Below are 13,481 nucleotides of genomic sequence, written 5' to 3'. Positions count from 1 at the left end.
GAGAGATGAGAGAGGAAAGAGAGAAGGAGGGAGAGAGGAAGGAGAGATGAGAGAGAGGAAAGAGGAGAGAGAGGGAAAGAGAGAGAGAGAGAGGGGAAAGAGAGAGAGAGAGAGAGAGAAAGAGAGAGAGAGAGAGAGAGAGAGAGAGGAAAGAGAGCAGAGAACAGAGGAGAGAGAGAGGAAAGAGAGAGAGAAAGAGAGAGAAGAGGAGGGAGAGAGAAAGACAGAGATGAGGAGGAAAGAGAGAGAGGAGAAGAGAGGAAAGGAGAGAGGAAAGAGAGCTAGGAGAGAGGGAGAGACAGAAGAGAAAGAGAGGAGAGAGAGGGGAAAGAGAGAGAGAGGAAGAGAGAGAGGAGAGAGAGAGAGAGAGAGGGAAAGAGAGAGAGAGAGAAAGAAGAGAGGAGAGAGAGGGAGGGAGAGAGAGAAAGAGAGAGATGAGAGAGGGAAAGAGAGAGAAACACTCAATATACAACACCAGAGAGAGGAGAGAGAGAGAAGAGACTCAAAGATACAGGAGACTGCTAGGAGGAGACAGGAAAGAGAGAGATGAGATATACAGACACTGAGGGGAGAGGAAAGAGACACTGAGAGAGGGGAAAGAGAGATAGACAAGAAACACTCAATAGGGGAGAGGAGACAGAAATCCACTCAATATACAACACCGCTAGGGGGAGACAACAGAACCACTCAATATACAACACCACTAGGGGGAGACAACAGAAACACTCAATATACAAACATATATATTTAGGAGACAACAGAACCACTCAATATATATATATATATATATATATATAACAGAAACACTCAATATATTTACAACACCGCTAGGAGGAGACAACAGAAACACTCAATATACAACACTGCTAGAGGAGACAGGACAGAATACAACAATAGGGGACAACAGAGAGCGAGAATATACAAACCGAGAGTGAGAGAACAGAGACACTCAGGAAAGACAACAGCTAGAGGAGAACAGAAAAGAAGAGACAACAGAGAGGAAAGAGAGACAGAGAGAGAGGAGGGAGAGAGAAAAGAGAGAGATGAATATAAAGAGACAGGAGAGAGAGAGGGGGAGAGAGGAAAGAAGCAGAGAGAGGGGAAAGAGAGAGAGAGACAGGAAAGAGAGGAGAGAGAGGGGGAGAGAGAGAGAGAAAGAGAGTGAGAGAGACAACACCGAGAGAGGGAGAACAGAGACCACTCAGAGAGAGAAGAGAGAGAGAGGAAAGTGAGCGAGAGAGAGGGGAAAGAGAGAGAGAGAGGAAAGAGAGAGAGGAGAGAGAGAGAGGAGAGAGAGAGGAAAGAGAGCGAGAGAGAGGGGAAAGAGAGAGAGAGAGAGAGTGAGAGAGAGAGAGAGAGAGAGAGGGAGAGAGAGAACAATTCGAAAACAAATCCAATTTTGATAAACTCCCATATCTACTGGGTGAAATTCCACAGTGTGACATCCCAGCAGGAAGATTTGTGACCTGTTGCCACAAGAAAAGGGCAACCAGTGAAGAACGAACACCATTGTAAATACAACCCATATTTATGTTCATTTATTTTCCCTTTTGTACTTCAACCATTTGCACATCATTAAAACACTGTAAATATACATAATATGGAACTTTTGTGAGTATTATGTTTACTGTTCATTTTTTATTTAAGTTTTCTTTATTATATATTTGGTTTGTTTTTGCAAAGTAAAAGGTGTGTGAGGGGGAGAAAAACGAATGAAAGGGATTTACCAGGAGGGCAGACAACTACAAGCGAGGGAACTACAATCCCCAGATATCCGATGGAAGATGAGATAATATGTGGATGTACTGGGTTTGGACTCACTTGAACTTCCCCAGCCAGGAGTCTGCCACTATGGCCCCCAGTATAGGAGTCAGGTAGCAGAGAGCGATGAAGGTGTGATAGATAGAGGTGGACAGGTCATCATCCCACTTCAGGAAATACCTGAAGTACAGGACCAACACGGCTAGAGGGAGAACAGAAACACTCAATATACAACACCGCTAGGGGGAGACAACAGAAACACTCAATATACAACACCGCTAGGGGGGAGAACAGAAACACTCAATATACAACACCGCTAGGGGGAGAACAGAAACACTCAATATACAACACCGCTAGGGGGAGAACAGAAACACTCAATATACAACACCGCTAGGGGGAGAACAGAAACACTCAATATACAACACCGCTAGGGGGAGAACAGAAACACTCAATATACAACACCGCTAGAGGAGACAACAGAACCACTCAATATACAACACTGCTAGGGGGAGAACAGAAACACTCAATATACAACACCGCTAGAGGAGACAACAGAACCACTCAATATACAACACCGCTAGGGGGAGACAACAGAAACACTCAATATACAACACCGCTAGAGGAGACAACAGAACCACTCAATAGACAACACAGCTAGGGGGGGAACAGAAACACTCAATATACAACACCGCTAGAGGAGACAACAGAAACACTCAATATACAACACCGCTAGAGGAGACAACAGAACCACTCAATATACAACACAGCTAGGGGGAGAACAGAAACACTCAATATACAACACCGCTAGAGGAGACAACAGAACCACTCAATATACAACACCGCTAGGGGGAGACAACAGAACCACTCAATATACAACACCGCTAGTGGGGGAGACAACAGAAACACTCAATATACAACACCGCTAGGGGGAGACAACAGAACCACTCAATATACAACACCGCTAGGGGGAGAACAGAACCACTCAAAATACAACACTGCTAGAGGAGACAACAGAACCACTCAATATACAACACCGCTAGGGGGAGACAACAGAAACACTCAATATACAACACCGCTAGAGGAGAACAGAAACACTCAATATACAACACCGCTAGGGGGAGACAACAGAACCACTCAATATACAACACTGCTAGAGGAGACAACAGAACCACTCAATATACAACACCGCTAGGGGGAGAACAGAACCACTCAAAATACAACACTGCTAGAGGAGACAACAGAACCACTCAATATACAACACCGCTAGAGGAGACAACAGAAACACTCAAAATACAACACTGCTAGAGGAGAACAGAAACACTCAATATACAACACTGCTAGGGGGAGAGAACAGAAACACTCAATATACAACACCGCTAGAGGAGAACAGAAACACTCAATATACAACACCGCTAGAGGGAGACAGCAGAAACACTCAATATACAACACTGCTGGAGGAGACAACAGAACCACTCAATATACAACACCACTAGGGGGAGACAACAGAACCACTCAATATACAACACCGCTAGGGGGGAGAACAGAACCACTCAATATACAACACAGCTAGGGGGAGAACAGAAACACTCAATATACAACACCGCTAGGGGAGACAACAGAAACACTCAATATACAACACCGCTAGGGGGGAGAACAGAACCACTCAATATACAACACAGCTAGGGGGAGAACAGAAACACTCAATATACAACACCGCTAGAGGAGACAACAGAACCACTCAATATACAACACTGCTAGAGGAGACAACAGAACCACTCAATATACAACACCGCTAGGGGGAGAACAGAACCACTCAAAATACAACACTGCTAGAGGAGACAACAGAACCACTCAATATACAACACCGCTAGAGGAGACAACAGAAACACTCAATATACAACACTGCTAGAGGAGAACAGAAACACTCAATATACAACACTGCTAGGGGGAGAGAACAGAAACACTCAATATACAACACCGCTAGAGGAGAACAGAAACACTCAATATACAACACCGCTAGGGGGAGACAACAGAACCACTCAATATACAACACCGCTAGGGGGAGACAACAGAACCACTCAATATACAACACCGCTAGAGGAGACAACAGAAACACTCAATATACAACACTGCTAGAGGAGACAACAGAACCACTCAATATACAACACCGCTAGGGGGAGAACAGAACCACTCAAAATACAACACTGCTAGAGGAGACAACAGAACCACTCAATATACAACACCGCTAGAGGAGACAACAGAAACACTCAATATACAACACTGCTAGAGGAGAACAGAAACACTCAATATACAACACTGCTAGGGGAGAGAACAGAAACACTCAATATACAACACCGCTAGAGGAGAACCACTCAATATACAACACCGCTAGGGGGAGACAACAGAACCACTCAATATACAACACCGCTAGGGAGACAACAGAACCACTCAATATACAACACCGCTAGAGGAGACAACAGAAACACTCAATATACAACACCGCTAGAGGAGACAACAGAACCACTCAATATACAACACCGCTAGAGGAGACAACAGAACCACTCAATATACAACACCACTAGGGGGAGACTACAGAACCACTCAATATACAACACCGCTAGGGGGAGACAACAGAACCACTCAATATACAACACCGCTAGGGGGAGAACAGAACCACTCAATATACAACACCGCTAGAGGAGACAACAGAAACACTCAATATACAACACTGCTAGAGGGAGAACAGAACCACTCAATATACAACACCACTAGGGGGAGAACAGAACCACTCAATATACAACACCGCTAGAGGAGACAACAGAACCACTCAATATACAACACCGCTAGAGGAGACAACAGAACCACTCAATATACAACACCGCTAGGGGGAGACAACAGAACCACTCAATATACAACACCGCTAGAGGAGACAACAGAAACACTCAATATACAACACTGCTAGAGGAGACAACAGAACCACTCAATATACAACACCGCTAGAGGAGACAACAGAACCACTCAATATACAACACCGCTAGAGGAGACAACAGAACCACTCAATATACAACACCGCTAGAGGAGAACAGAAACACTCAATATACAACACTGCTAGGGGGAGAGAACAGAAACACTCAATATACAACACCGCTAGAGGAGAACAGAAACACTCAATATACAACACCGCTAGGGGGAGACAACAGAACCACTCAATATACAACACCGCTAGGGGGAGACAACAGAACCACTCAATATACAACACCGCTAGAGGAGACAACAGAAACACTCAATATACAACACTGCTAGAGGAGACAACAGAACCACTCAATATACAACACCGCTAGAGGAGACAACAGAACCACTCAATATACAACACCACTAGGGGAGACTACAGAACCACTCAATATACAACACCGCTAGGGGGAGACAACAGAACCACTCAATATACAACACCGCTAGGGGGAGAACAGAACCACTCAATATACAACACCGCTAGGGGAGACAACAGAAACACTCAATATACAACACTGCTAGAGGGAGAACAGAACCACTCAATATACAACACCGCTAGGGGGAGAACAGAACCACTCAATATACAACACCGCTAGAGGAGACAACAGAACCACTCAATATACAACACCGCTAGAGGAGACAACAGAACCACTCAATATACAACACCGCTAGAGGAGACAACAGAACCACTCAATATACAACACCGCTAGAGGAGACAACAGAAACACTCAATATACAACACTGCTAGAGGAGACAACAGAACCACTCAATATACAACACCGCTAGAGGAGACAACATAACCACTCAATATACAACACCGCTAGAGGAGACAACAGAACCACTCAATATACAACACCGCTAGGGGGAGAACAGAACCACTCAATATACAACACTGCTAGGGGGAGAGAACAGAAACACTCAGTATACAACACCGCTAGAGGAGAACAGAAACACTCAATATACAACACCGCTAGAGGAGAACAGAACCACTCAATATACAACACCGCTAGAGGAGACAACAGAAACACTCAATATACAACACTGCTAGAGGAGACAACAGAACCACTCAATATACAACACCGCTAGAGGAGACAACAGAACCACTCAATATACAACACCACTAGGGGGAGACTACAGAACCACTCAATATACAACACCGCTAGGGGGAGACAACAGAACCACTCAATATACAACACCGCTAGGGGGAGAACAGAACCACTCAATATGCAACACCGCTAGGGGAGAACAGAAACACTCAATATACAACACTGCTAGAGGGAGAACAGAACCACTCAATATACAACACCACTAGGGGGAGAACAGAACCACTCAATATACAACACTGCTAGGGGAGACAACAGAACCACTCAATATACAACACCGCTAGGGGGAGACAACAGAACCACTCAATATACAACACCGCTAGAGGAGACAACAGAACCACTCAATATACAACACTGCTAGAGGAGACAACAGAACCACTCAATATACAACACCGCTAGGGGGAGACAACAGAACCACTCAATATACAACACCGCTAGGGGAGAACAGAACCACTCAATATACAACACCGCTAGAGGGAGACAACAGAACCACTCAACATACAACACCGCTAGAGGAGACAACAGAACCACTCAATATACAACACTGCTAGAGGAGACAACAGAACCACTCAATATACAACACCGCTAGGGGGAGACAACAGAACCACTCAATATGCAACACCGCTAGAGGAGAACAGAAACACTCAATATACAACACTGCTAGAGGGAGAACAGAACCACTCAATATACAACACTGCTAGGGAGACAACAGAACCACTCAATATACAACACCGCTAGGGGAGAACAGAACCACTCAATATACAACAACGCTAGAGGAGAACAGAACCACTCAATATACAACAACGCTAGGGAGAACAGAACCACTCAATATACAACACTGCTAGGGGGAGACAACAGAACCACTCAATATACAACACCGCTAGGGGGAGAACAGAACCACTCAATATACAACAACGCTAGGGGGAGAACAGAACCACTCAATATACAACACCACTAGGGGAGACTACAGAACCACTCAATATACAACACCGCTAGGGGAGACAACAGAACCACTCAATATACAACACCGCTAGGGGGAGAACAGAACCACTCAATATGCAACACCACTAGAGGAGAAACAGAAACACTCAATATACAACACTGCTAGAGGGAGAACAGAACCACTCAATATACAACACCACTAGGGGAGAACAGAACCACTCAATATACAACACCGCTAGAGGAGACAACAGAACCACTCAATATACAACACTGCTAGAGGAGACAGAACCACTCAATATACAACACCGCTAGGGGGAGACAACAGAACCACTCAATATACAACACCGCTAGAGGAGACAACAGAAACACTCAATATACAACACTGCTAGAGGAGACAACAGAACCACTCAATATACAACACCGCTAGAGGAGACAACATAACCACTCAATATACAACACCGCTAGAGGAGACAACAGAACCACTCAATATACAACACTGCTAGAGGAGAACAGAAACACTCAATATACAACACTGCTAGGGGAGAGAACAGAAACACTCAATATACAACACCGCTAGAGGAGAACAGAACCACTCAATATACAACACCGCTAGGGGGAGACAACAGAACCACTCAATATACAACACCGCTAGAGGAGACAACAGAAACACTCAATATACAACACTGCTAGAGGAGACAACAGAACCACTCAATATACAACACCGCTAGAGGAGACAACAGAACCACTCAATATACAACACCACTAGGGGGAGACTACAGAACCACTCAATATACAACACCGCTAGGGGGAGACAACAGAACCACTCAATATACAACACCGCTAGGGGGAGAACAGAACCACTCAATATGCAACACCGCTAGGGGAGAACAGAAACACTCAATATACAACACTGCTAGAGGGAGAACAGAACCACTCAATATACAACACCACTAGGGGAGAACAGAACCACTCAATATACAACACTGCTAGAGGAGACAACAGAACCACTCAATATACAACACCGCTAGAGGAGACAACAGAACCACTCAATATACAACACCGCTAGAGGAGACAACATAACCACTCAATATACAACACCGCTAGAGGAGACAACAGAACCACTCAATATACAACACCACTAGGGGGAGACTACAGAACCACTCAATATACAACACCGCTAGGGGGAGAACAGAACCACTCAATATACAACACCGCTAGGGGGAGAACAGAACCACTCAACATACAACACCGCTAGAGGAGACAACAGAACCACTCAATATACAACACTGCTAGAGGAGACAACAGAACCACTCAATATACAACACCGCTAGGGGGAGACAACAGAACCACTCAATATACAACACCGCTAGGGGAGAACAGAAACACTCAATATACAACACTGCTAGAGGGAGAACAGAACCACTCAATATACAACACTGCTAGGGGGAGACAACAGAACCACTCAATATACAACACCGCTAGAGGGAGAACAGAACCACTCAATATACAACAACGCTAGAGGGAGAACAGAACCACTCAATATACAACAACGCTAGGGGAGAACAGAACCACTCAATATACAACACTGCTAGGGGGAGACAACAGAACCACTCAATATACAACACCGCTAGGGGGAGACAACAGAACCACTCAATATACAACACCGCTAGGGGGAGAACAGAACCACTCAATATACAACAACGCTAGGGGGAGAACAGAACCACTCAATATACAACACCGCTAGGGGGAGAACAGAACCACTCAATATACAACACTGCTAGAGGAGACAACAGAACCACTCAATATACAACACCACTAGGGGGAGAACAGAACCACTCAATATACAACACCGCTAGGGGGAGACAACAGAACCACTCAATATACAACACTGCTAGAGGAGATAACAGAACCACTCAATATACAACACTGCTAGAGGAGACAACAGAACCACTCAATATACAACACTGCTAGAGGAGACAACAGAACCACTCAATATACAACACCGCTAGAGGAGACAACAGAACCACTCAATATACAACACCGCTAGAGGAGACAACAGAACCACTCAATATGTCCATCTACAGGACCAACACTGCTAGAGGAGACAACAGAACCACTCAATATACAACACCGCTAGAGGAGACAACAGAACCACTCAATATGTCCATCTACAGGACCAACACTGCTAGAGGAGACAACAGAACCACTCAATATGTCCATCTACAGGACCAACACCGCTAGAGGAGACAACAGAACCACTCAATATGTCCATCTACAGGACCAACACCGCTAGAGGAGACAACAGAACCACTCAATATGTCCATCTACAGGACCAACACCGCTAGAGGAGACAACAGAACCACTCAATATGTCCATCTACAGGACCAGTCCCTAACATTGGTCAATGAAATGTAACTACCAAAGACTTATTTACATTCTGTAGTAAACACATAGAGAGGTGTGATTGGCTCAGCTCTCTGCTATTTGTCAACATAGAGAGGTGTGATTGGCTCAGCTCTCTGCTATTTGTCAACATAGAGAGGTGTGATTGGCTCAGCTCTCTGCTATTTGTCAACATAGAGAGGTGTGATTGGCTCAGCTCTCTGCTATCTGTCAACATAGAGAGGTGTGATTGGCTCAGCTCTCTGCTATCTGTCAACATAGAGAGGTGTGATTGGCTCAGCTCTCTGCTATTTGTCAACATAGAGAGGTGTGATTGGCTCAGCTCTCTGCTATTTGTCAACATAGAGAGGTGTGATTGGCTCAGCTCTCTGCTATCTGTCAACATAGAGAGGTGTGATTGGCTCAGCTCTCTGCTATCTGTCAACATAGAGAGGTGTGATTGGCTCAGCTCTCTGCTATTTGTCAACATAGAGAGGTGTGATTGGCTCAGCTCTCTGCTATCTGTCAACATAGAGAGGTGTGATTGGCTCAGCTCTCTGCTATTTGTCAACATAGAGAGGTGTGATTGGCTCAGCTCTCTGCTATCTGTCAACATAGAGAGTGTGATTGGCTCAGCTCTCTGCTATCTGTCAACATAGAGAGGTGTGATTGGCTCAGCTCTCTGCTATCTGTCAACATAGAGAGGTGTGATTGGCTCAGCTCTCTGCTATCTGTCAACATAGAGAGGTGTGATTGGCTCAGCTCTCTGCTATCTGTCAACATAGAGAGGTGTGATTGGCTCAGCTCTCTGCTATTTGTCAACATAGAGAGGTGTGATTGGCTCAGCTCTCTGCTATCTGTCAACATAGAGAGGTGTGATTGGCTCAGCTCTCTGCTATTTGTCAACATAGAGAGGTGTGATTGGCTCAGCTCTCTGCTATTTGTCAACATAGAGAGGTGTGATTGGCTCAGCTCTCTGCTATCTGTCAACATAGAGAGGTGTGATTGGCTCAGCTCTCTGCTATCTGTCAACATAGAGAGGTGTGATTGGCTCAGCTCTCTGCTATCTGTCAACATAGAGAGGTGTGATTGGCTCAGCTCTCTGCTATCTGTCAACATAGAGAGGTGTGATTGGCTCAGCTCTCTGCTATCTGTCAACATAGAGAGGTGTGATTGGCTCAGCTCTCTGCTATCTGTCAACATAGAGAGGTGTGATTGGCTCACCTCTCTGCTATCTGTCAACATAGAGAGGTGTGATTGGCTCAGCTCTCTGCTATCTGTCAACATAGAGAGGTGTGATTGGCTCAGCTCTCTGCTATCTGTCAACATAGAGAGGTGTGATTGGCTCAGCTCTCTGCTATCTGTCAACATAGAGAGTGTGATTGGCTCAGCTCTCTGCTATCTGTCAACATAGAGAGGTGTGATTGGCTCAGCTCTCTGCTATCTGTCAACATAGAGAGGTGTGATTGGCTCAGCTCTCTGCTATCTGTCAACATAGAGAGGTGTGATTGGCTCAGCTCTCTGCTATCTGTCAACATAGAGAGGTGTGATTGGCTCAGCTCTCTGCTATCTGTCAACATAGAGAGGTGTGATTGGCTTAGCTCTCTGCTATCTGTCAACATAGAGAGGTGTGATTGGCTCAGCTCTCTGCTATTTGTCAACATAGAGAGGTGTGATTGGCTCAGCTCTCTGCTATCTGTCAACATAGAGAGGTGTGATTGGCTCAGCTCTCTGCTATCTGTCAACATAGAGAGGTGTGATTGGCTCAGCTCTCTGCTATCTGTCAACATAGAGAGGTGTGATTGGCTCAGCTCTCTGCTATCTGTCAACATAGAGAGGTGTGATTGGCTCAGCTCTCTGCTATCTGTCAACATAGAGAGGTGTGATTGGCTCACCTCGCATGCCATAGTAGGAGAAACGTTCACAGAACTCATTGACCACGATGAAGAAGATACTGAGAGGATACCCGCACACATCCACCTGGACACAGAGTAGCAGAAACATTTGGAGTTGACCTTTATTTGATCAAATCAAATCACATTTTATTTGTCAAATACACTTGTTTAGTAGACGTTATTGCGGGTGTAGCGAAATGCTTGTGTTTCTAGCTCCAACAGTGCAGTAATATCTAACAATTCACAACAACACACATAATACACTCAAATCTAAAAGTAAAAGAATGGAATTAAAAAATATATAAATATTAGCCAGAGTGGCTTTGACAAAAACACAGTAGAATAGAATACAGTAAATACAGTAGAATAGAATACAGTAAATACAGTAGAATATAATACAGTAAATACAGTAGAATAGAATACAGTAAATACAGTAGAATAGAATACAGTATTTACAGTAGAATAGAATACAGTAAATACAGTAGAATAGAATACAGTAAATACAGTAGAATAGAATACAGTAAACACAGTAGAATAGAATACAGTAAATACAGTAGAATAGAATACAGTAAATACAGTAGAATAGAATACAGTAAACACAGTAGAATAGAATACAGTAAATACAGTAGAATAGAATACAGTAAATACAGTAGAATAGAATACAGTAAATACAGTAGAATAGAATACAGTAAATACAGTAGAATAGAATACAGTAAATACAATAGAATAGAATACAGTATTTACAGTAGAATAGAATACAGTAAATACAGTAGAATAGAATACAGTGAACACAGTAGAATAGAATACAGTAAATACAGTAGAATAGAATACAGTATTTACATATGAGATGAGTAGCAGTATGTAAACATTATTAAAGTGACTAGTTAGTAAACACAGTAGAATAGAATACAGTATATACATATGAGATGAGTAAAGCAGTATGTCAACGGTATTAAAGTGACTAGTTAGTAAATACAGTAGAATAGAATACAGTAAATACAGTAGAATATAATACAGTGAACACAGTAGAATAGAATACAGTAAATACAGTAGAATAGAATACAGTATATACATATGAGATGAGTAGCAGTATGTCAACGGTATTAAAGTGACTAGTTAGTAAACACAGTAGAATATAATACAGTATTTACACATGAGATGAGTAGCAGTATGTCAACATTATTAAAGTGACTAGTTAGTAAATACAGTAGAATATAATACAGTATTTACACATGAGATGAGTAGCAGTATGTCAACGGTATTAAAGTGACTAGTGTTCCATTATTAAAGTGGACAGTGATTCTGTGTCTATGTACATGGGGCAGCAGCCTCTAAGGTGCAAGGTTGAATAACCGGGTGGAAACCGCCAAGTCATGACTGGTTAACAGTCTGATGGCCTTGAGATAGAAGCTGACTAGTGGTGGCTGTTTAACAGTCTGATGGCCTTGAGATAGAAGCTGACTAGTGATGGCTGTTTAACAGTCTGATGGCCTTGAGATAGAAGCTGACTAGTGGTGGCTGTTTAACAGTCTGATGGCCTTGAGATAGAAGCTGACTAGTGATGGCTGGTTAACAGTCTGATGGCCTTGAGATAGAAGCTGACTAGTGATGGCTGTTTAACAGTCTGATGGCCTTGAGATAGAAGCTGACTAGTGGTGGCTGGTTAACAGTCTGATGACCTTGAGATAGAAGCTGTTTTTCAGTCTCTCTGAGTTAGTGATGGCTGTTTAACAGTCTGATGACCTTGAGATAGAAGCTGTTTTTCAGTCTCTCTGAGTTAGTGATGGCTGTTTAATAGTCTGATGGCCTTGAGATAGAAGCTGACTAGTGATGGCTGTTTAACAGTTTGATGGCCTTGAGATAGACGCTTTTTTTCAGCCTCTCTGAGTTAGTGGTGACTGGTTAACAGTCTGATGGCCTTGAGATAGAAGCTGTTTTTCAGTCTCTCGGTCCCAGCTTTGATGCACCTGTACTGACCTCGCCTTCTGGATGATAGCGGGGTGAACAGGCAGTGGCTCGGGTGGTTGTTGTCCTTGATGATCTTCATGGCCTTCCTGTGACATCGGGTGGTGTAGGTGTCCTGGAGGGCAGGTAGTTTTCCTGTGACATCGGGTGGTGTAGGTGTCCTGGAGGGCAGGTAGTTTTCCTGTAACATCGGGTGGTGTAGGTGTCCTGGAGGGCAGGTAGTTTTCCTGTAACATCGGGTGGTGTAGGTGTCCTGGAGGGCAGGTAGTTTTCCTGTAACATCGGGTGGTGTAGGTGTCCTGGAGGGCAGGTAGTTTTCCTGTAACATCGGGTGGTGTAGGTGTCCTGGAGGGCAGGTATTTTGCCCCCGGTGATGCGTTGTGCAGACCTCACTACCCTCTGGAGAGCCTTACGGTTGTGGGCG

The 13,481-nt window shown here is 44.1% G+C and overlaps 1 protein-coding gene across 1 annotated transcript in view; it reads right to left on the bottom strand.

The window, feature by feature from the left end:
• LOC127925421 (solute carrier family 15 member 1-like) overlaps window positions 1–13,481 on the bottom strand; it is a 72,913-nt gene that overhangs the window by 44,220 nt on the left and 15,212 nt on the right. Inside the window, exons 3-4 of the mRNA XM_052510289.1 lie at window positions 11,093–11,177; window positions 1,822–1,963 (exon numbers count right to left, since the gene is read on the bottom strand). Coding sequence (XP_052366249.1) covers window positions 1,822–1,963; window positions 11,093–11,177 — 227 coding nt within the window. The remainder of the gene's footprint in view (window positions 1–1,821; window positions 1,964–11,092; window positions 11,178–13,481) is intronic.

The sequence above is a fragment of the Oncorhynchus keta genome, unplaced genomic scaffold, assembly GCF_023373465.1.
Source record: "Oncorhynchus keta strain PuntledgeMale-10-30-2019 unplaced genomic scaffold, Oket_V2 Un_contig_5548_pilon_pilon, whole genome shotgun sequence".
In the NCBI taxonomy this organism is placed as follows: domain Eukaryota; kingdom Metazoa; phylum Chordata; class Actinopteri; order Salmoniformes; family Salmonidae; genus Oncorhynchus; species Oncorhynchus keta.
Note: the sequence above shows the minus strand (reverse complement) of the source record. Positions and strands in the feature narration are given on the sequence as shown.